The 24,974-nt window shown below is 42.1% G+C and overlaps 1 protein-coding gene across 1 annotated transcript in view; it reads left to right on the top strand.

Annotated features, from left to right (window-relative positions):
* LOC139381261 (cellular retinoic acid binding protein 1a) overlaps positions 1–23,117 on the top strand; it is a 32,182-nt gene extending 9,065 nt beyond the window's left edge. The window contains exons 3-4 of the mRNA XM_071124730.1: positions 20,004–20,117; positions 22,761–23,117. Coding sequence (XP_070980831.1) covers positions 20,004–20,117; positions 22,761–22,811 — 165 coding nt within the window. The 3' untranslated portion in view covers positions 22,812–23,117. The remainder of the gene's footprint in view (positions 1–20,003; positions 20,118–22,760) is intronic.
* Positions 23,118–24,974: the final 1,857 nt, after the last annotated feature.

The raw sequence follows: 24,974 nt of genomic DNA, 5'->3' as shown, positions 1-24,974 counted from the left end.
ACCCATAGGGTTTAATAGGAATGCACTCATTGGCTCACCGCTCAATCTCAAAAACAAACACAGGCCACCCAACTCCGAGTTTGGTGCCAGAAGCTCAAAGCACAATCAGACTTGGGAGAGGAGTGTTGATTGTGTTGGGGATTACCACATTAGTGTGGTGGGTAGGTAGGGGGGAGAGGGAGTTACTGTACATGGGGAAATTTGGCTTTCAGTGATGGGATGGATTTGGGTTGGCAAAATATGGGGGTTGAGCATTGGGTAGGGTGGCAGAGCTACAGAGACTGGGAAAAGTGTGCTCTGGGGTTCCCTGAGTGTCACGATCGTCGTAATGAGCGGACCAAGGCGCAGCGTGATTGAAGTTCCACATCTTCATTACGGTGAAACTTTAAACAAAAACAATAAACCAATAACGAAACGTGAAAGTAGTGGTGCACATGCACAAACAATGGCTACCTAAATATGATCCCCAATTAGAGGCAACGATTACCAGCTGCCTCTAATTGGGAACCATACAAAACCAACATAGAAATATTGAGGTAGAACACCCCTGACCTGATGGTCAGGGCATGACAGTACCCCTCTCCCAAAGGTGCGGACTCCGGCCGCAAAACCAGGGCATGGGGGGATGATAAATAAGACTGGTTGAAAGTGTGTGTGTGTGTGTGCGTGTGTGTGTGTGTGTGTGTGTGTGTGTGTGTGTGTGTGTGTGTGTGTGTGTGTGTGTGTATCTGTGATTGTGACAAGGCTATTAGGGTTTTCTTTTTTCCTTTTGAGTAGCGTTTCCATGAAAAATATACATTAACATGGCTGACTTATTAATATCATGCTGACGTCCGAGAAAGTGGATTAGAGGGCTGACATATATGAGATAGATGGGGCCTCTCTCCAAGCTTTGGCCCTTCGGGGAATTCTTAAGCCGTTATTTGGAATGAGCAGGTCACGATGCCACGTCAGCGCAGATAAACTGTGACTCAGCCATATTCATCGAATACAAGGTACTACACCAGTCTCCGGTTATAGGCTGCTTTTCCACGAGGGTTGTTGCATGTCATTTCAGCAAGCAATGACATTCACCATCTCAGATTGTTCTGAAATCATTTTTTGCAGTTTTAAACAGATTCAAACAAGTTTAGCATTCCTGCAGCCTTTTTTTATTTATATAATTTGATCTCTGAGAAATTAAGCTAATTGATTGCACCCAAATTGGACATTTAAATTGATAGGTTTCATAAAATATTTTTTTACCCCTTTTTCTCCCCAATTTCGTGATGTCTAATTGGTGGTTACAGTTTTGTCCCATCGCTGCAACTGCCGTACATACTTGGGAGAGGTGAAGGCGAGAGCCATGTGTCCTCCGAAACACGACCCTGCCAAGCACTGCTTCTTGACACACTGCTCGCACCAGCGTGTCTGAGGAAACATTGTACAGCTGGCGACCGAAGTCAACTTGCAGGCACCCGGCCTGCCACAAGGAGCACTAGAGCGCGATTGGAACAAGGAAACCTCGGGCTGCCAAACCCTCCCCTAACCCGGATGACGCTGGGCCAATTGTGCGCCGCATCATGGATCGTCTCAAGCACTGTGATGCAATGCCTTAGACCACTGTGCCATTCGGGAGGTCCACAAAAAGCCACCTCCCACGCTAAGAACCCAATTCTGAATTTTCTTATCCACTGTCCACACTCAGTTTTACCCATATCAGATTTGCACATTCCCACTGTAGCCTCTGTAGTTGCACACAGATGCAATGCTCATTTCCTGGCATTGTTACTTAACATTTTGGGTTGGATGTCATGGTAACGCCAGGTCACGTGCAAAAAAGCCACATCAGAGCAAACATCAAAATTGTATCAGGTTTGAGATCCACGTACTGTGCTTTCGGAAAGCATTCAGACGCCTTCCCTTTTTCCACAATTTGTTACATTACAGCCTTATTCTAAAATTCATTAAATAAATGTTTTCCCTCATCAATCTACACAAAATACCCCACAACGAGAAAGTGAAAACAGGTTTTTATAAATGTTTGCAAAAAAAAAACATAAATAACTTATTTACGAAATAACTTATTTACATAAGTATTCAGAATCTTTGCTATAAGACTCGAAATTGACATCAGGTGCATCCTGTTTCCATTGATCATCCTTGAGATGTTTCTAAAACGATTGGAGTTCACCTGTGGTAAATTCCATTGATTGATCATGATTTGGAAATGCACACACTTGTCTATATAAGGTCCTATAGTTGACAGTGCATGTCAGAGCAAAAACCAAGCCATGGGGTAGAAGGAATAGCTCTGAGAGGATTGTGTCAAAGCACAGATCTGGGGGAGAAGAGCCTTGGTCATGGAGGTAACCAAGAACCTTATGGTCACTATGATAGAGCTCCAGAGTTCTTCTGGGGAGATGGGAGAACCTTCCAGAAGGACAACCATCTGCAGCACTCCACCAATCGGCCTTTATGGTAGAGTGGCCAGACGGAAGCCACTCCTCAGTAAAAGGCACATAACAGCCCACTTAGATTTAGCCAAAAGGCACTTAAAGGACTCTGACCATGAGAAACAAGATCTGATCTGAAGAATCCAAGATTGAACTCTTTGGCCTGAATGGCAAGCATCACGTCTGGAGGAAACCTGGCACCTTCCCTACGGTGAAGCATGGTTGTGGCAACATCATGCTGTGGGGATGGTTTTCAGCGGCAGGGACAGGGAGACCAAAGATGAACGGAGCAAAGTATAGAGAGATCCTTGATGAAAACCTGCTCCAGAGCGCTCAGGACCTCAGACTGGGGCAAAGGTTCATCTTCCAACAGGACAATCATCCTAAGCACACAGCCAAGACAACATAGGAGTGACTTTGGGACAAGTCTCTGAATGTCCTAGAGTGGCACAGCCAAAGCCTGGATTTGAACCCCATCTAGCATCTCTGGACAGACCTGAAAATAGCTGTGCAGCGACGCTCCCCATCCAACCTGACAGAGCTTGAGAGGATCTGCAGAGAGGAATGGGAGAAACTCCCCAAATACAGGTGTGCCAAGCTTGTAGCATCATACCCAAGAAGACTTGAGGCTGTAATCGCTGCCAAAGGTGCTTCAACACAGTACTGAGTAAAAGGTCTGAATACTTACTGTATGTAAATGAGATATTTCAGTTTTTTTATTTTGAATACATTTGCAAAAACAAAATTGTGTGTAGATTGATGATGGGGAAAAAAAATGAATCCATTTTAGAATAAGGCTGTAACGTAACTAAATGTGAAAAAAGTGTGAAAAAAGTAAAGGGGTCTGAATACTTTCTGAATGCACTGTATGGATGTGGTATATAAAAAAAAGATTAGATTCCATGTGTTTTTTTTCTGTTTGCACATTAGGGAAAATATCAGATTGGTATCAGATATGGAAATAATCTGCAATTTATAATTTTGCGTCCCCTTGATATTTTAAGTAGAAATTGTGCTCCAATATTGTATTTAAAAAACAAAAACCTGTTATATTAAATAAAGTGCCCTTTAATATAGACCACATAGACAATTCAATAAATTACATTTTTTTATGTGAATAAACACCTAAATTGCTAAAGTGCCAAAAATCAGCCCTCATCATGACTTCTAGGAAGATTTTAACCCTTAACCCACCATCATTATAAAGACCTAGTTACGCAATTTCTGAAGATTTTAATGTATATCATGTAATTGATTCATGTGATCCCTCATTTTACGGTAAACCCTGGTATGTGAACTGAACTCTTGTTTTAATATGGTTAAATTATTCCTTTTGAAATGATTTTTGCAAAAGAAACATTGAACATATAATACTCAAATCATAGTGTAAAAACAGGTGAGCTGGTCCTACTCTTTTTTGGCCATTTGCTGGTGTTTTGTGGTGGGAAACTGAGCACAACACGTCAACCCTGTTACCTATAGATAGATAGGCTAAAAATGTTTAACAATGAAAATTACATTTGTGAAGCTTGCATTCAATTGCCCCTCCCTCCCTCAACCCTGTTGCTTTAATGGCACTTTACTGACATTTACTATAGACATTTCGTTTACCCTTTGAAATGGGAAAACATGAATTTTATGAAGTTGAACATGTGCTCTTTATGACAGAATGTTACAATGAGGTGAAATGAAGTTGTTTTTGACCAAGTTACACTACCCAAAATATACTCTACTCGTGGAACGACCCAGATCTGAATTGGACTGCATGTGTAAACGCATCCTAATAAGCTCACCCTCAAGTACACAAAACAGACTTTTCTACTTAATTTTAATCAATCACATAAATTGTCCTATTGAATAACACTGCCATGATCAATTCTGAATGAAATAAATGTTTATTTTAATATGAACATTTAAAACATGTAAATGCCGAAAACCCCAGAGCAATAATAATCCATCTGCTATTGTTTGAACCAAGTCACATCAGTTAACCTCTTGCATTTAGGGGCATGTGAAGAACATGGATCTTCAATTCTTGAGTTAGTCATTCGAAATGTGATTAAGTTAGGTCAAAGTACTTACCAGCAATCACATGTTATAGCATCTAAGACCGCTTAAGACCGCTTTAGATCTAAGACCAGTTTCAGATCAGGCCATGGGATGATTTTACTAAGAGCTGGTAACAGTCGCCCAAGCATACATCTAACATATTCCTCTTAAAATAAAATAAAATAAAAGAATAACAGTCGAATCCCCCCAAAAATACCACAAAAATGTCTAGACAAATGGTATTCTGGTGGCAAGATAATTGCAAATGGAAAGAGGAAAACATGCATCATTGCGCAGAGAGCTTTTATGTCAATAAAATCGCCGCTCATAACTGTAAGGGAAAAAATAATCTTACTGGGGAAAATAAATCTTACTTTTGTGAAAAACACAAAATAGAAATGCCAACATTGTATCGTCATGATACGAATGCATCTTACTCAATTTCTAGACTGACTGAAACAGGAATCTGTAACTCCTTGGTTTGAGCATCAGGTTATGGCACTGGGTTTTTATGTACTTTATTTTACCATTATTTAACAAGTCAGTTAAGAATACATTCTTATTTTCAATGATGGCCTAGGAACAGTGGGTTGACTGCCTTGCTCAGGGGCAGAACAACAGATTGTTACCGTGTCAGCTCAGAGATTTGATCTTGCAACATTTTGGTTACGAGTCCAACTCTCTAACCACTAGGCTACCTGCCGGGTTCCACAGCCTGTGCCGGATATTTTACAATTCAGTGTTGGATCGTAAGAGACAGAAAGGCCCCTTACAGTCTGTGCCCTCAGGCATGGTGGACAGACCATCTTGTACCTCCAGATCCCCATCGGTTATGTCTGGGTATTTATGTGTAGAGTCTATGGGAATGGCTCATGTCTGTCAGGTAGCATATGACCGATCCCCTCCATTCCTTCGATTTAAAGTATTTTCTGACTGTTCGTGAGGTTTGAGGATCACTTTAAAAAAAGGCTCTGCTCCCATCCTCGATACAAGTATTTCTCAGGTATATTTCCTTGGTCGGCTTCCACTTAGCGTCATATTAGGCACAGTCCTCAATTAGACACAGTACTGGCTGGGCTTGTGGCAGGGTCCCGAGCCCTGGGCCTGGCCCAGGTTGGGGGGTTTAAAGGGATTACACTAATCTACCCAAGGCAAACAGGCAAGGGCTGTTTCACACTGGCACAAGGTTAAAAGCGCTCTCTAATCGGGGGATTGGAGGGGATCAGGAGAGCCCTTCTCACTTACAGGGGCATCTCATTTCTGCCGGCAGGGAGAAAGTGATAAGGAACATTCAGTGCTGAGAGTCACCCCACAGGGAAGGGGGCTGGATCAAAGATTTAGACAGGAGTCACAGTGACCCTCCCCCAAAAAGTGATAATGAGACTGAGAGAAACCTGACTGACGTTGATAAGCAAATTTTACCAACGCAAAGCTCTTCAACGTCAAAGTGGCCATTGATGCTGTAGAAAGTTGAAAAGGAGAAGCTACAGCTGTGCATATGTGCTTACCACGATTAACTCACTCTGCTTGTCAGCGACTACACTTATTTTTCATACCGAACCTTGGTGCAACCATTATGGTCTCTCCTGTAGACCGACACCAAGAGGGAGAACGCTGCACTTCACGACAGACGACTTTGACAAATCAAGTCTTTTAGCCTGGCTGGTTGCTATAGAGACAGACTTTTAGAATTACTCACCTGCCACAGGGTACACTACGTGCCGGGGGTTCAGGGAGATCGATTAAGATGCCGTGCAAAGACTGCTGTTGTAGTTCCTTCCCGTCGTTTGAGAAGACGGTCCATCAAGACGACAAAAAGGTGATTCTTATTGACATACAGTCCCTTCAGAAAGTATTCATACCCCTTGACTAGTTCTACATTTTGTTGTGCTACAGCCTGAATTCAAAATGGATTACAATTTTTTTTGTTCACCCATCTACACACAATACTCCATAATGACAAAGTGAAAACAAATTTGTTTAAAATGAAATGCAGAAATATCTCATTTACATGTGTATTCAGACCCCTAAGTCAATACTTTGTAGAAGCACCTTTCTGGGTAAGTATCTAAGAGCTTACCACACCTGGATTGTGCAACATTTTCCCATTATTATTAAACACATTTTTCAAGCTCTATCAAATTGGTTGATCATTGCTAGACAACCCTTTTCAGGTCTTACCATAGATTTTCAAGTAGATTTAAGTCAAAACTGTATCTTGGCCACTCAGGAACAATCACTGTCTTCTTGGTAAGCAACTCCAGTGTAGATTTGGTCTTGTGTTTTAAGTTATTGTCCTGCTGAAAGGTGAATCAATCTCCCAGTGTCTGGTGGAAAGCAGACAATCAGGTTTTCCTCTAGGATTTTGGGTGTGCTTAGCTCCATTCCATTTCTTAACGATTACAAGTATACCGATAACATAATGCAGCAACCACTATTCTTGAAAATATGGCGAGTGATACTCAGTAATATGGTTTATTGGCATTGCCCCAATGTTTGCTTTTCATATTTTTTACCCATCTACCAATAGGTGACCTTCTTTGCAAGGCATTGGAAAACCTCTCTAGTCTTTGTTGTTGAATCTATGATTGAAATTCACTGTATGTGTAGGGTACAGAGATTTGGTTGTCATTAAAAATTCATGTTAAACACTATTACTGTACACCGAGTGAGTCCATGTAACTTTTTATGTGAGAAGTTATGCAAGTTTTTACTCCTGAACTGATTTAGGCATGCCATAAAAAAAGGGTTGAATACTTATTAACACAAGACATTTCAGCTTTTCATTTTGATTTCATTTGTAAAAAATACATTTAAAAAATATAAATAAAATTATATATATACACTACTGTTCAAAAGTTTGGGATCACTTAGAAATGTCCTCGTTTTTGAAAGAAAATCCAATTTTTTTGTCCATTAAAATAACATCAAATTGATCCGAAATACAGTGTAGACATTGTTAATGTTGTAATTGACTATTGTAGCTGGAAATGGCTGATTTTTTAATGGAATATCTACATAGGCATACAGAGGCCCTGTAAAGTTTCTCCTCTTCATCTGAGGAGGAGTAGGAAGGATCGAACCAATATGCAGCGTGGTACGTGTCCATGTTGATATTTATTAACACTGAACACAAAAACAAAATAACAAGGAGAACGAACAAAAACGAAACAGTTCTGCCTGGTGCAGAAACAGAGACAGAAAACAATCACCCACCACTCAAGTGGGAAAAACAGGCTGCCTAAGTATGGTTCTCAATCAGAGACAACGATTGCCAGCTGCCTCTGATTGGGAACCATACCAGGCCAAACACATAGAAATGGAAAACATAGAACACAAAACATAGAATACCCACCCCAACTCACACCCTGACCAACCTAAAACAGAGACATAAAAAAGGAACTAAGGTCAGGACGTGACAGGCCCATTGTCAGCAACCATCACTCCTGTGTTCCAATGGCACGTTGTGTTAGCTAATCCAAGTTTATAATTTTAAAAGGCTAATTGATCATTAGAAAACCCTTTTACAATTATGTTAGCACAGCTGAAAACTTGTTGTTCTGATTAAAGAAGCAATAAAACTGGCCTTCTTTAGGCTAGTTGAGTATCTGAAGCATCAGCATTTGTGGGTTCAATTACATGCTCAAAATGGCCATAAACAAAAGCACTTTCTTCTGAAACTCGTCAGTCTATTTGTGTTCTGAGAAATGAAGGCTATTCCATGCAAGAAATTGCCAAGAAACTGAAGCTCTCATACAGCGCTGTGTACTACTCCCTTCACAGAACAGCACAAACTGTCTCTAACCAGAATAGAAAGAGGAGTGAGAGGCCAATGTGCACAACTGAGCAAGAGGACAAGTACATTAGAGTGTCTAGTTTGAGAAACTATTCTACTATGTAAAAAATTGTACAAATAAAGAAAAACTCTTGAATGAGTAGGTGTTCCAAAACTTTTGACCGGTAGTGTATATATACAGTGGGCTCCAAAATTACTAGGACCCCTGCCTGACTGGCAATGGACAAACAATACTTAAAAAATAAACAATATAACTGTAGAGAAACTCAAAATACCAACATGTGAGAAATACTGTTCTTTATTAATGTTTCAAATGGAACCCAACAAAATCATTTATTGATTTAATTATAAATCAATGTCCTCCAAATCTTGGTTTCACAATTAATGGCAGCCTTAAAGATTATTGAAAATAACATCTACCAAATTTAAACCAATAATTAAATTCCATTTATTTAAGTTTATGTACGTCTTAAAGAACTATATCGAGCCATTACATCCCTTCCTGTTTCACTAGGGTAAAACATTTTTGGTAACACCCTTGGTCATCCAACACCATGAAGAAAACAAAAGAACTGGCAGTTCAAAAGAGACAGATGGTCGTAGACCTTCATAAATCTGGTAACGGTTACAAGAAGATCCACAAACGATTGAATATACCACTGAGCACTGTCAAGGAAATTATTAAAACATTCAAAAGATATGGAACAGTTGAAAACCACGTGGGTAGAGGACACAAATGCATTTTGCCCTTCAGGATAGGGAGGAGGATGGTGAGAGAAGCAACAAAATCCCCAAGAATCACTGTGCAAGAATTGCAGGCCTTGGTGGCGCATTGGGGTCACCAGGTTTCAAAAAGCCCCAGCAGATGCCACCTCCACAAACACAGGCTCTTTGGAATGGTTGCCAGAAGAAAGCCCTTTCTGACCCACAGACGAAAGCGCTTGGAGTTTGCCAAAAGTAATTTAATTTATGACTGGAAGAAGTTGCTCTGGTCAGATGAGACCAAAATGTAACGTTTTGGTCAGATACAGCATCAGCATGTTTGGCGTCGAAACAGAGATGCTTAGAAGGAGAGGCACCTCATACCCACGGTGAAATATGGTGGTGGGTCAGTGATATTTTGGGGCTGTTTTAATTCCAGAGGTCCAGGGGCACTGGTTAAGATTCCCAGCATAATGAATGCCACCAACTATCAGGCAATTTTGGCTGACAATCTGGTTGCCTCTGCCAGAAGTCTGAGACTTGGCCGTGGGTGCACTTTCCAACGAGACAATGACCCAAAACATACCTCAAGATCCACACAGAAATGATTCTGTGACAACAAAATCAATGTTCTGCCATGGCCATCTCAGTCGCAGGACCTCAAGCCAATCGAAAAAAAATGTGGGCTGAGTTGAAGAGGGCAGTTGATAAGAGCAAACCCAAGAATGTGAAGGATCTTGAAAGGATCTGCATATAGGAATGGTCCAAAATCCCTCCAAATATGTTTCTTAACCTTGTCAAACATTACAGGAAAAGACTCCATGCTGTTATCCTTGCCAGAGGTGGTTGATGAGAAGTGAGGAGTGCCAATAATTATGAAACCTTGATTTTGGTGAAATGTATTTTGTATTAAATAATTGTATGATTTTGGTTGGTTCCATTGAAACAGTAATAAAGTACAGTATTTCTCACATGTTGGTATTTTGAGTTTTGAGTATATTATTTATATATATATTTTAAGTATTGTGCCAGTAATTTTGGAGCCCACGGTCTATATATATTTCTACTTTGACATTTTGGGGTATTGTGTGTAGGCCAGTGACAAAATATATCAATTTAATCTATTTTAAATTCAGTCTGTAAAACAATAAAATGTGGAAAAAGTCAAGGGGTGTGAATACTTTCTGAAGGCACTGTATAAGGAGATCTGAAGTGAGTTAGTTCAGTGAGGCAACATGCCTTCAGTTTAGAGTTAAGTGAGATGGCTCCCTGGGTCTTGGCTATTGGAGCTTATTAGGCTGTTGCGGTGACAGCCACGCTCCCTGCTGTCCTTTGACAGACAATGTGTCATCCACAGTCAGCCAAGTGCTTGGAACACGCCTGCAGCAAGGCACAGGGAGACCACAGCTCCACAGCTAGCCGTGGAACGTCTCATGAAAGAATGCTTTTGGCTGAATTTTGCTCAAACACTGTGTCATGTTGACAACTCACTGGATCAATGTGATAAACTAAAAACCAGTGACGTACCAATGAATAATAGATAGCTTTCAGGACTGTGCATTGTCATAAAATCACTAAATGTAATGTTTTATGAAGATACCTTGCAAGCAAATGAAAAACTGTAATAGCCTACAATAATATTTTGGGTGGGGTGGAGATCATGGGAAGTAAGGGCTTTAATTTAAGATGCTGCTAAGTAAAGCACAAGAAATTCCCAATTCACCCCAAAACATAGATGATTATTCAGAGCAGGAAATAGGATTTTCCCCACTTAAAATTAGACTCCCTCTTTGTCTGCTGAGAGGCCATGGTAACAGAACGGCTCTTATCCAAAGCCAAAGCCAGCAGATGTTCCAGTCAACTAGCTTGTTAAATGATACAGAAGAGGCATGACGGGGGTAAACCAAATGCCCGGAGGAGGGATGGGGAGAAAGAGACCAGAAGAAAGAGAGAGGGAGGGAGAGAGGTAGGGGGAAAGAGAGAGCAAATCCATCCGAGTCGGTGCCAGAGACGGATGATAGTGGAAAATGGGGCCGTAGCAAATCGACTCTGGGTTTATTAGAAAGGAGAGGAGAGAGCTTGAAAAAAGCGCAGTGCATAGCGAAGCTCCACTGTTCAGCTGTAGCTTGTCTGTCTACGGGCCCGGCAGGCACTCTGATCGCTTCCCCCAACCTTTGATATGGTGATTAACATTTGGGTCTCACAGACTAGAAACTGCAGCATAATCAACTGTGGACAACATCAAACAGCATCGAGAACGGCTATGTACACACTATCGAGCTTTGTTCAAAATATGTCATTTTAATTACATTGAAAAATAGCTATACTCACCAGCAATTAGAAGGAATAGACTACTTCGTAAATCTTCATAATTGATTGAAAAAGAGTTGCCGTAGTTGTATTTTGATCATTTGGGAAAATGTTTTACTCAGTTGTGACTAAATGTGTTGAGACCAAATATTGTACACATTTTGGAGTTACCGTAGTATTAAACTCCTTTTTGATCATTTGGAAAATATTCTATGACCGTATTGTGGAATGTGGATTACTAAATTAGCATTGCGTAGTGACTTAATCTTCTGGTCAGTTCCCGGAGTGACAGGCTAGCATCTGGCTCCATAAGTTTGCATTTTATGCTTAAGTGAGTTACGCTGTTGGGAACGCAGGTTTGAATCTCGAGTCTGCGGTGGTAGAGATGGACAGTGGTGCTATATTATTCAGATCTCTCAGTTGGCTCTGAGATTGCTGCCAAGATAGAGGAGGTGGTCAAAGGTAACATTATCAAAACAAACTTCACAAGAAACTCTTTCGCCAAGAACCACAGATCTGGCTCATTTTGCATCAATAGTCAGCCAAGACTTTAGGCTTTGGTCCCTGGCTTTTATGAATTGATAATCTTTTAATATTTGAATCAATTTACCCAAGGGAAAATATGTCTTAAAACCGTTATTAAATCAAACTAACTGAGAAAAAAACTTGACCTTTTTGGTGCTTTTCTGCCTATAAAAAAGGCCTTCATAGATGAGACTTAAGTCTCAAGGATTTGGAGACAGGTCCTGAAGTTTGTATTTAATTTAAAAGAGGCTTAAATAAATATAATTTAATGGAGGTTGTTCCTTTTGCACCCCAGGGCAAGATTAGCGGTGGTTCAAGAAGAGGATAGGGGTGTTGCATCAAACCGATTGAAGTAGCTTGTGTCCAATGTACATAATGACTAATGGTTCCCAATGAGACCAAGGCCCTCTTTTGAAAGGGAGCCCTGCATAAACAAAAATGTATCAAATGCACAACATTCAAACATAATCAATAAATCAAATGTATTTGCAAAGGCCTTTTTACATTAGCAGTTGTCACAAAATGCTTATACAAAACCCAGCCTAAAACCCCAAAGAGCAAGCAGTGCAGATGTAGAAACACAGTGGCTGGTAAAAACTCCCTAAAAAGGCAGGAACCTAGGAAGAAACCTAGAGAGGAATCAGGCTCTGGGGGGGTTGCCAGTCCTCTTCTGACTGTGCCAGGTGGAGATTAGAAGGGTACATGGCCATTAAGGACAGAAAGTTCTTCCAAGATATTTTAAAATGTTCATAGATGATCAGAATTTCATAATCAAGCATACAGAGGTCAAGACAGCAGGTACGAGAGAGAGAGAGAGGGAGGGAGAGGGAGGAGGAGGGAGTCTAAACAGCAGGTCTGGGACAAGGTGAACAGGTCAGGATTCCATAGCTACAGGCAGAACAGAAGCACGACCAGGTGGACTGGAGTCGTCAGGCCAGCTATTCCTGAAGAATGGTCATAGGGCTCAGGTCCTCTGGGAGAGGAGAGAGAGATGAGGGAGAGAATAACTAAGATCACACAGGACACCTGACAGGAAAATTTAACTAGATAGGACAGACTGACCCTAGCCACCTGGTAAATACATTATTGCAGCATAGACACTATGCTGCCTGGCCGGCTCCCCTCTCCACTGGGATTCTCTGCCTCTGACCCTATTACATGGGTCAGAGGCAGACCCTATTACTTGCTCGAGCTCAACAATGTCGTCCCTAGGAGGGGTGTATCATGTTATGCCAGGATTGTTTTGCTATACAAGTAGGCTGAGTCACTGACGTGATCTTCCTGTCCGGTTTTGTGCCCCTTCGGGCTTGTGCTGTGGGGAGATATTCATTGGCTATACTCAGCCTTGTCTCAGTAAGTTTGTGGTGTTGATCTCCCTTTGGTGGTGTGGAGGCTTTGCTTTGGCAAAGTAGGTGGGGTTATACCCAGCCAGGCAGGATATAGCCACTCATCAGTAAGAGGCACATGACAGCCCGCTTGGAGTTTGCCTGAAGGCACCTACAGACACTCAGTCCATGAGAAACAAGATTCTCTGGTCTGATGAAACCAAGATTGAACTCTTTGGCCTGAATGCCAAGCATCACATCTGGAAGAAACCTGGGACCATCCCTACTGTGAAGCATGGTGGTGGCAGTATCATGCTGTGGGGATGTTTTTCAGCGTCAGGGACTGGGAGATTAGTCAGGATCTAGGGAAAGATGAACGGAGCAAAATACAGAGAAATCCTTGATGAAAACCTGCTCTAGAGCACTCAGGACCTCAGACTGGGGTGAAGGTTCACCTTCCAACAGGACAACGACCCTTAGCACACAGCCAAGACAAAGCAGGAGTGGCTTCTGGACAAGTCTCTGAATATCCTTGAGTGGCCCAGCCAGAGCCCGGACATGAACCCGATTGAACATCTCTGGAGAGACCTGAAAATAGCTGTGCAGCAACACAACCTGACAGAGCTTGAGAGGATCTTCAGAGAATAATGGTAGAAAATCCCCAAATACAGGTGTGCCCAAGAATACTCGAGCCTGTAAATCGCTACCAAAGGTGCTTCAACAAAGTAGTGAGTAAAGGGTCTGAATACTTATGTAAATGTAATATTTAAGTTTTTAAATAAATGAGCAAAACTTTCTAAAAAACAGTTTCCGCTTTGTCATTACGAACCCAATCGAACATCAGATTGATGAGGAAAAAAACATTTCATCCATTTTAGAAAAAGGCTGTAAGGTAACAAAATGGAAAAAGTGAAGGGTTCTGAAAGCTTTCCGAATCCACTGACTGTACAAAACATTAGGAACACCTGCTCTTTCCATGGCATAGACTGACCAGGTGAAAGCTATGATCCCCTATAGATGTCCCTTGTTAAATCCACTTCAATCAGTGTAGATGAAGGGGAGGAGACTGGTTAAAGAAGAAGCCCTGAGACATAGATTGGGGTATGGTAGTAGGGACCAGGCGCACCGGTTTGAGTGTGTCAAGAACTGCAACGCTGCTGGGTTTTTCACGCTCAACAGTTTCTAGTGTGTATAAAGAATGGTCCACCACCTTCACAAACTACCTGCCCTCCAGAACACCTTCACCACCCAATGTCACAGGAAGGCCATAAAGATCATTATGGACAACAACCACCCGAGCCACTGCCTGTTCACCCCGCAATCATCCAGAAGGCGAGGTCAGTACAGGTGCATCAAAGCAGGGACCGAGAGACTGAGAAACAGCTTCTATCTCAAGGCCATCAGACTGTTAAACAGCCACCACTAACATTGAGTGGCTGCTGCCAACATACTGACTCAACTCCAGCCACTTTAATAATGGAAATTGATGGAAATTCATGTAAAAATATATCACTAGCCACTTTAAACAATGCCACTTAATATAATGTTTACATACCCTACACCACTCATCTCATATGTATATGTATATACTGTACTCTATATCATCTACTGCATCTTGCCATCTTTATGTAATACATGTATCACTAGCCACTTTAAACTATGCCACTTTATGTTTATAGGAGAATCCTAAAACACGGGACGAGATGTTAAAAACTGTCCATTGTGCCAATAGATAGTATGCACTCACATGAGATTTGCCGTGATGTTGACAGAGTGGCATGGGAGGTTTATTTCTTAGACTGGGTTAAGATGTAAATTTTGGGACACATCCTCAGTAGTGTGCCTTCGAATCAGTGGGTGTTTTGGCCTTTAATCACTAAACACCCTCATCAAAGGTGGCCAGCTAAAGGGTGATCAAGCCTTGGCTTGTGTCCCATGCCCAATTAAGATTTCCCACGGGACTATGCAAGGCAGGGGCGTCCTCTTCCCTGAGCCAGCCCTACAGTTGACCACATATACCCTACATTACTCATCTCATATGTATATACTGTACACTCTATACCATCTACTGCATCTTGCCTATGCCGTTCTGTACCATCACTCATTCATATATCTTTATGCACATATTATTTATCCCTTTACACTTGTGTGTATAAGGTAGTAGTTGTGGAATTGTTAGGTTAGATTACTCGTTGGTTATTACTGCATTGTCGGAACTAGAAGCACAAGCATTTCGCTACACTCGCATTAACATCTGATAACCATGTGTATGTGACAAATAAAATTTGATTTGATTTAGAGTCCATGTCCCGGCGAATTGAGGCTGTTCTGATGCCAAACGGCAAAAGGCAACTCAATATTAGGAAGGTGTTCCTAATGTTTTTTACACTTAGTGTGTGTATGTATATACACTGAACAAAAATATAAAAACGCAACATGTAAAGTGTTGGTCCCATGTTTCATGAGACAATGCCACAGATGTCTCAAGTTTTAAGGGAGCGTGCTATTGGCCTGCCGAGTGTAGGAATGTCCACCAGAGCTGTTGTCAGAGAATTTCATGTTAATTTCTCTACCATAAGCCATAAGCCAATTTGACAGTATGTCCAACTGGCCTCACAACCGCATACCACGTGTAACCACACCAGCCCAGGTTCTCCACATCCGGCTTCTTCACCTGTGGGATCTGAGACCAGCCTGAGACCAGCCACCGAGACAGCTGATGAATCTGTGGGTTTGCACAACCAAAGAATTTCTGCACAAACTGTCAGAAACCGTCTCAGGGAAGCTCATCTGTGTGCTCGTTGACCTCAGCAAGATATTGGCCTGACTGCAGTTCGGCGTCCTAACCGACTCCAGTGGGCAAATGCTCACCTTCGATTTCCGCTGGCACGCTGGAGAAGTGTACTCTTCACGGACAAATCCTGGTTTGAAATGTACCGGACAGATGGCAGACAGACAGCATGTATGGCGTTGTGTGGGCGAGCGGTTTGATAATGTCAACATTGCGAACAGAGTGCCCCATGGTGGCGGTGGGGTTATGGTATGGGCAGGCATAAGCTACGGACAACAAACACAATTGCATTTTATCGATGGCAATTTGAATGCACAGAGATACGGTGGCCCATTCTCGTGGCATTCATCTGCTACCATCACCTCATGTTTCAGCATGATAGTGCACGTCCCCATGTTGCAAGGACCTGTACACAATTCCTCTAAGCTGATGGCCCAGTTCTTCCATGGCCTGCATACTCACCAGACATGTCACCCATTGAGCATGTTTGGGATGCTCTGGATCGACATGTACGAGAGCGTATTCCAGTTCCCGCCAATATCCAGCCACTTCACACAGCCATTGAAGAGGAGTGGGACAACATTCCACAGGCCACAATCAACAGCCTGATCAACTCTATGCGAAGGAGATGCATGAGGCATGTTTGCTGGTATCTGTTTGTTTGACCTGACTGTTTGTATCTGGTGGTCACACCAGATACTGACTGGTTTCCTGATCCACGACCCTACCATTTATTAAAAAGGTATCAGTAACCAACACATGCATTCCTATACTCCCAGTCATGCCATAGATTAGGGCCTAATGAATGAATTTAAATGGACTGATTTGCATATATGAACTGTAACTCAGTAACATCTTTGAAATTGTTGCATGTTGCGTTTATATTTTTGTTCTGTGGAGATAAGCTAAATCTCAAAAGGTGGGACATGCATATACAGTCTGTCACAAACACAGGCTTCAGGGAAGCAGTGGGTCCTTGCTTCCGCGACCACCACATCCCTAACTACGGAGCTCCCCCATAGCAACCACCACTGGAGGATGAGGAGAGGGTGGCTGCGAGCATGTGGGACGTGGTCCGGAGGCTGCTCCATGAGATGGCTGGCTCAGTAACCCAGGACCAGATTCAGAGGATCTTGCACTGGGTACTGAGATGGAGTGAGAAGGACAGGGGGAGTGGCGGAGGACTTCGTCGGAAGGCTCCGGTGAAGTCAGGGGGCTCAAAGCTGTAAAACGGTTAGAGAGCCGCAGCTCTGGACGAGAGGACAGAGGGAGGATAGGTTGGATTCCACTTGGCCTCCAATGGTGTAGAGCAAGACACAGTAGTTCTCCGGTTCCCGTCAGTGGGATGTGTTAATATGGGAAAGTGGTCCGAGGTAGTATCCTCAGTAGCTACTGCAGAGGAGCCCAATCTCGTATAGCAACCAGGATTATCACCTCAGTCATTTAGAATTGTTGCATCAAAAACCGCATGCAGTCTTGAAGTTTCCATAGCGAGAGCGAGACCCTGTTCTCCTCTAGTAGCTCAATGATCTGGTCTGTTGAGGCAACGAGTTGTTTACACTTTTCACAAGTGTATAAGTCAGTAAATCCTTAAATCAAATCAAATCAAATTTTATTTGTCACATACACATGGTTAGCAGATGTTAATGCGAGTGTAGCGAAATGCTTGTGCTTCTAGTTCCGACAATGCAGTAATAACCAACAAGTAATCTAACTAACAATTCCAAAACTACTGTCTTGTGCACAGTGTAAGGGGATAAAGAATATGTACATAAGGATATATGAATGAGTGATGGTACAGAGCAGCATAGGCAAGATACAGTAGATGGTATCGAGTACAGTATATACATATGAGATGAGTATGTAAACAAAGTGGCATAGTTAAAGTGGCTAGTGATACATGTATTACATAAGAATACAGTCGATGGTATAGAGTACAGTATATACGTATGCATATGAGATGAATAATGTAGGGTAAGTAACATTATATAAGGTAGCATTGTTTAAAGTGGCTAGTGATATATTTACATCATTTCCCATCAATTCCCATTATTAAAGTGGCTGGAGTTGAGTCAGTGTCAGTGTGTTGGCAGCAGCCACTCAATGTTAGTGGTGGCTGTTTAACAGTCTGATGGCCTTGAGATAGAAGCTGTTTTTCAGTCTCTCGGTCCCAGCTTTGATGCACCTGTACTGACCTCGCCTTCTGGATGATAGCGGGGTGAACAGGCAGTGGCTCGGGTGGTTGATGTCCTTGATGATCTTTATGGCCTTCCTGTGACATCGGGTGGTGTAGGTGTCCTGGAGGGCAGGTAGTTTGCCCCCGGTGATGCGTTGTGCAGACCTCACTACCCTCTGGAGAGCCTTACGGTTGAGGGCGGAGCAGTTGCCGTACCAGGCGGTGATACAGCCCGCCAGGATGCTCTCGATTGTGCATCTGTAGAAGTTTGTGAGTGCTTTTGGTACAGGAGAGGGCTCAGAACGCACCCTTGTGGGGCCCCAGTGTTGAGGATCAGCGGGGAGGAGATGTTGTTGCCTACCCTCACCACCTGGGGGCGGCCCGTCAGGAAGTCCAGTACCCAGCTGCACAGGGCGGGGTCGAGACCCAGGGTCTCGAGCTTGATGACGAGCTTGGAGGGTACTATGGTGTTGAATGCCGAGCTGTAGTCAATGAACAGCATTCTCACATAGGTATTCCTCTTGTCCAGATGGGTTAGGGCAGTGTGCAGTGTGGTTGAGATTGCATCGTCTGTGGACCTATTTGGGCGGTAAGCAAATTGGAGTGGGTCTAGGGTGTCAGGTAGGATGGAGGTGATATGGTCCTTGACTAGTCTCTCAAAGCACTTCACGATGACGGAAGTGAGTGCTACGGGGCGGTAGTCGTTTAGCTCAGTTACCTTAGCTTTCTTGGGAACAGGAACAATGGTGGCCCTCTTGAAGCATGTGGGAACAGCAGACTGGTATAGGGATTGATTGAATATGTCCGTAAACACACCGGCCAGCTGGTCTGCGCATGCTCTGAGGGCGCGGCTGGGGATGCCGTCTGGGCCTGCAGCCTTGCGAGGGTTAACACGTTTAAATGTCTTACTCACCTCGGCTGCAGTGAAGGAGAGACCGCATGTTTTCGTTGCAGGCCGTGTCAGTGGCACTGTATTGTCCTCAAAGCGGGCAAAAAAGTTATTTAGTCTGCCTGGGAGCAGAACATCCTGGTCCGTGACTGGGCTGGATTTCTTCCTGTAGTCCGTGATTGACTGTAGACCCTGCCACATGCCTCTTGTGTCTGAGCCGTTGAATTGAGATTCTACTTTGTCTCTGTACTGACGCTTAGCTTTTTTGATAGCCTTGCGGAGGGAATAGCTGCACTGTTTGTATTCGGTCATGTTACCAGACACCTTGCCTTGATTAAAAGCAGTGGTTCGCGCTTTCAGTTTCACGCGAATGCTGCCATCAATCCACGGTTTCTGGTTAGGGAATGTTTTAATCGTTGCTATGGGAACGACATCTTCAACGCACGTTCTAATGAACTCGCACACCGAATCAGCGTATTCGTCAATGTTGTTGTCTGACGCAATACGAAACATGTCCCAGTCCACGTGATGGAAGCACTCTTTCACTATGATGAACATATCACAGATCTCACATTTTATGGCTTCACTGTCCATCTCCGGATCTGACTCCAAATCAGAGCAGTCCGACATGCTTATACTCGGGTCAGAAACAGCAGTCATGGCTTCTAGAGCCAACCGCGACGTGAGACAAGCTTTGTTTCTGCCAGCCAAGTAGCAAAATATTAAACGGGTAAGTATTTTTTTTTAAAGTATAAAACACAGAAGCTCTGTATCACCGCTCCATACTGTCTGTTTCCTACAATCACCAATAATGACAATACATTGTAGTTATACACCTTATACTCTTCTACTGTTTTTGTATCAATTTTAAGCATTTACTCGAGGGCACCCTATGTGGAAAATATTGCTGTGTGTAAAAGGAAAAATTACCAGTTGTGTTGCAGAGGCATCTGCCAATTATGTTTTATACTGACTATCCCCCTATATCTTCCTCTGGACTCACAGAGTCTTGCAATCTGGGAGACGGAGAACAAGATGGTGTGCAAGCAGACGCTGGTGGATGGAGATGGGCCCAAGACATACTGGACAAGAGAACTGCGAGGAGACGAGCTGATTCTGGTGAGGACTACAATAGTAGTCATGGTGGTAGTCAATACTACTAATAGTAGTAGTAGTAATAGTAGTATCGCTAGCCAAATACCTGAACTTGGGCGGTAACCTCGACACCCAGAACCAAATCACGTGCTCACAGTCTGTCAAGAGACTACTTGAGTGATTAAACGAACTCCCATTTTGACATGGATCAATGCGCATAGAATATAAATGTATTATTGGTAAATCTTTCCTTGAAATGGTTATGAACTGTTATAATTCCTTAGAAAAGTCATAGCACCTTCTAGATGCATACAGCATTATTCAACTATGTTGTGCTCTATTTCTGTATTATACCATTTCAGATCACACTTTATTTGGATAGTCTGGATTTATAATCAACAAACTATCCGTTGATAAGCAACTACTTGCTAAGGTTACAGTGTGATTTAGAATAAGGGTTAAGGTTAAGGTTAGGGTAAGCATTAAGTTTAGGATTAGGATAAGGGTTTAGGTTAGGGTTAGAGCCAGGGTTAGTAGATAGTTCATTGGAATATTACTCAGTCTGTAGAGCATCTACAGACGGACTATCCAAATCAAGTGTTACCCAGTTTCATAATACACCATAACTGCATCTATAAGATGCTATGAATATGTTTCCAAACCTAATTTTCTGCAGTCCAGCCCAGCTCCTCAGTCACAGACCTCATAACTAGTGATATAGCATGAGGGGGAAGGCCTAAAAGCAGCATGTACATTTACTGCACATTAAAGATGGGATATAAAAGCACCTACTGTGCCCTATGAAATACTTTGTTCATAGAATCCCATAAGCAGCCGCCCTGGAGATGCATCCATTTCCCAATGCCACATAAAGGAAACGAGATTAAAAGAGGACATCTTCTGAAGTGAGGAGCTTTGCGTCATCTTTCAGAGAGATGTGCAAGGATTACAACATAACAAGAGGGTTATATAACAGAGCATTGCCAATACCATTATACTCCTGTTGCATGAAGCCAGTGAATACGGGTTTGAGTCGTGGTTTAGTCTATAGCCCATAAAGTAAAATAGAACGGGAAGTGTTCAGGATTAGTCCAATGCACCATTATGAGCCAATAGAATGCAATTAACTGCAAACAAAGTGGAAAATGGGTGTTCAGAAACGCTACTAATGACAAAGTAGATCTTCCTTTAAAAAAACTGCAATACATCTTCTTATATACTTGCACTTCCTTGTCAGTGAGTCACCATATACTGGTGTACGAGCATTGCTCATAAAACTGACAATCAGGAAAGAGTGTATGTATGGATTTTCTTCAAGTGGGTTAGTGATAAAACCAGAGTTCAGTGTTGGGTGCACAGAGCCGGGCTCCAGTGACATTGGATGTCTGACCTCCAGCTGGTGGGGGTGCCTTGCAGCACTAATGGATCCCATTGATATCGTTGAAGAAGGACTGTAGCGGAACTATTCGAATAGCTGCTAGTGACACAGGCACTGCTCTTCTTACTTCAGTCCCCATCACAGGAGGTTGGTGGCACCTTAATTGGGGCGGACGGACTTGTGGTAACGGCCGGAGCAGAACGATATCAAATACATCAAACACGTGGCTTCCATGTGTTTGATGACATTCCATTCCAGGCATTATTATGAACTGCCCTACCCTCAGCAGCCTCCACTGGTCCCCATAGACTATTGCACATGATATGACGCAACCCCATAATGGCTTGATAGAGAACAGGGGTCTTCTCTTGTAACTACAGGAGGGATGGTCGGTCGTTTCATACAGTATGCTATATCACTCTGCTCTAACCAGGCTTTTCTTGTGTAGGTAGCTTTGAACTTTCAAGTTCTAAGGATTTAGAATGCTTTGATGGGTTCAAGGAAGTCCAACATTTCAAATTCTTAAATGCTTTTAAAAGTGTAGCCTCTTAGTCAAGCAACAGAGCAGCCACCTCGAATGCAGCAAATTAAACCACACTGTGCAGAAGTTGATTCTTGTGAGCATTAAAATCACACCAAGATGATACTGATATACTGTAAAAAATAATACAAAAAAATCACCCTGGAATCTAAGTTCGACATGAGGAAAAGAGTTGTTATCCATCATCAAACTTACACCCAGATGGTGTCTTTTGAATGATGGGTCAGACGGTGAGACTAAAATATATGCAGGAATTTCACGAAAAAGCCAAAACAAACAGTCTGGCCTCGATTCGAGGCTCAACCATTCATTTTAAGGAAGCACACAGACTCAGAAGCTGAAACTCAAAATGATAGTTTGATTGTCTTTGGCAGTTCTCGCTATAACTGGGGCGCATTTCCATAAAATATGCACGCTCTATTTAATTGATTATGATTAAAATCAGTGTTTAAGGCTATGTCTCACAATTAGCACAGCTTTCCCACTTCGCTTCAAAAGAAAAAAATGGGACAGAATTAAGCTGGTTGCAAGGAACCCTCAATGTTAGCATTTTGAGGACATGTAAGATATTTACTTTGTTTTATTACATTGGGCACTCATCTGCCATCTAAATAGGTGTTTAATGTAGTGGAAATAAAACCAATGCTCAATTATGCTATAGTTTAACCTTTGCTGACTTATTCTCTTAACGGTATAATGTGAGCTTGAATTGAGAGTATGGGAATCTGTGTTTGTTTGTTTCCCCTAGACGTTCGGGGCTGACGACGTGGTGTGCACACGGATTTACTTACGAGAGTGAAGCTTCAACAAGGCCAACCTGGACAAGACAGAAAATACAGAAAATAAAACCAGTCAGATATGTTACAACACTCCTTAACCCCCCCATTTCCCTGCCATGCTGAAAAATCAATATATAGTATATCCTACGTAATTCAGCAGCATCTGCTGCATAGTCTACATAAAACAACATTTGCGTAATATGGTAATTTGTGGTGTGGTAATGTGTGTTACAGTTCTGCTATAAATGCGCTTCTCAGTGTTTGATCCATATCTACAACCACTACCTTCTTTGTTGAGTTTGTCAATATTGCAAACAGGAATAAAAATGGGATTAAAAAAATTGTGTGAGTGTTCAAACTGTTATTTGACAGTATCCAAATAGAGTTACTCAAGCCTTTCCTAGGATTAATAGTGAACATAAAGGTAACGTTAGGCTTACTCAAGTCTCCAGTGGGCCTACAGCTAGAGCATTTTTGACAAGTATAACAAAAACATTGAAGCATTATGAACATCCTGTGTACTATTTTCTTAGTCCAAATAAAATGACAAACTGTCAGGAAGCATTGAGACATACAGTGCATTCTGAAAGCATTCAGACCCCTGGACTTTTTCTACAATTTGTTACGTTGCAGCCTTATTCTAAAATGTTTTAAATATAATTTTTTTCCCTCAGAAATCTACACACAATAGCCCATAATGACAAAGCGAAAACAGGTCTTCAGAAATGTTTGCAAATTTATTTTTAAAAATCTAAAAAAGGAAATTTGGTATTTGCAAACATTTCTAAAAACCAGTTTTCTCTTTGTCATTATGGGGTATTGTGTGTAGATTGATGAGGGAAAAAAACATAAAATGTAGAAAAAAGGAAGGGGTCTGAATACTTTCTGAATGCACTGTACATGCCCTTATATCAGTCATCAGTCAAAAAGAGGGTGTTTTGTCCTGAAATCTGCTCCTGTATTCATCCCAGTCATCAGCAACAGAGCATTGGGGTAGGTGTATGTCTGGCATCAATGTGTGCACAATTACAATGATAATTTAATATGGTCATGAAAAAAAAAATCTAAAGATATAACATAAACATACTGTTGACACATAGGTTATGGTGTAATGGAATGTTTTGCCTTGTGTGGTAGGTTTTGTGGGTTTTCACACTCTTATGTAGGTGTCATAACAAGCCATAAAATACCCACCGTGGAAGGTTTTGTGGGTTTTTACACTCTTATTTAGGTGTCATAACCAGCCTTAAAATAACATTAATATATGTCACAACAGGTCTAAATATAGGCTATGACAAGTTATGTCAGCTATTATGACATGGTTATGTCAAGTAAAGTGTTACCCAAAAACCACGTTGGAGAAAGTCTACCAACACTACTGACAGGCTGTGACAGAGAAAACGTTTGACATGTAGGACAAAAACTGCCCTGGTGAAAGTCCAACAACTCCATATATACTGGGGTTACATCGATTAAATCAGACTAACATTTATGCAGGCACAGTAGGCCCATTTCATTTGCTTTCGTTTGGCTACCTCAGAAGATCTCAGAAAAACGCCTTAAAATCCAAACTCAATGCCCCCGCGCTTCATATTCCATCCGATAATACCGCAGCCATTCGTCAATCGCTCTGCACCATCTTCCAGACAATCCTGCAAGACGACCGTCTTCTCGCGTCTGATACTCCAGGCAATGAGATTAAAGGCCGAATGGAGAGACGAGATAAGACCATACAGACTAAACCAAAGGCAGTAAATGTGTTTTAAAAAGGCTGTCGCTAGCGTGACAAATGGCAGTGGCGAATTTGCATGAGTGCACTGTTCATGGTAAGAGAACAATATATCACTGGAGAACAATGAGAAATCTTTATGGTCTGTGTAGTGTATTGGTCTGAACAGTGGAAAACCTATTCAAGTAAACAAAAAGTGCTCTTTTGTGATGACTTGTGGCATTGAAGTCAAGAGTCAACCCTAAGAACCAGTTATGCAAATATATATATTTAATTTAATATGGCCCGCTAAAGTTGTCTTAATTAAGTATAACGCCATTGGTTGTGTAGATCCAGCTACTCAACCCCAAATGAACAGAACAGATAATCCCAGCAAACCTGAAAATTACAAGGTGCTTATCTTTTCCATTCATTTTAGATTGAGGGATATAGCTGGATCTACAGATGGCCTGGG

The sequence above is a fragment of the Oncorhynchus clarkii genome, chromosome 2 (genome assembly GCF_045791955.1).
Source record: "Oncorhynchus clarkii lewisi isolate Uvic-CL-2024 chromosome 2, UVic_Ocla_1.0, whole genome shotgun sequence".
In the NCBI taxonomy this organism is placed as follows: domain Eukaryota; kingdom Metazoa; phylum Chordata; class Actinopteri; order Salmoniformes; family Salmonidae; genus Oncorhynchus; species Oncorhynchus clarkii.
The sequence above is the reverse complement of the archived record's forward strand: the minus strand, read 5'-3'. Positions and strand labels throughout refer to the sequence as shown.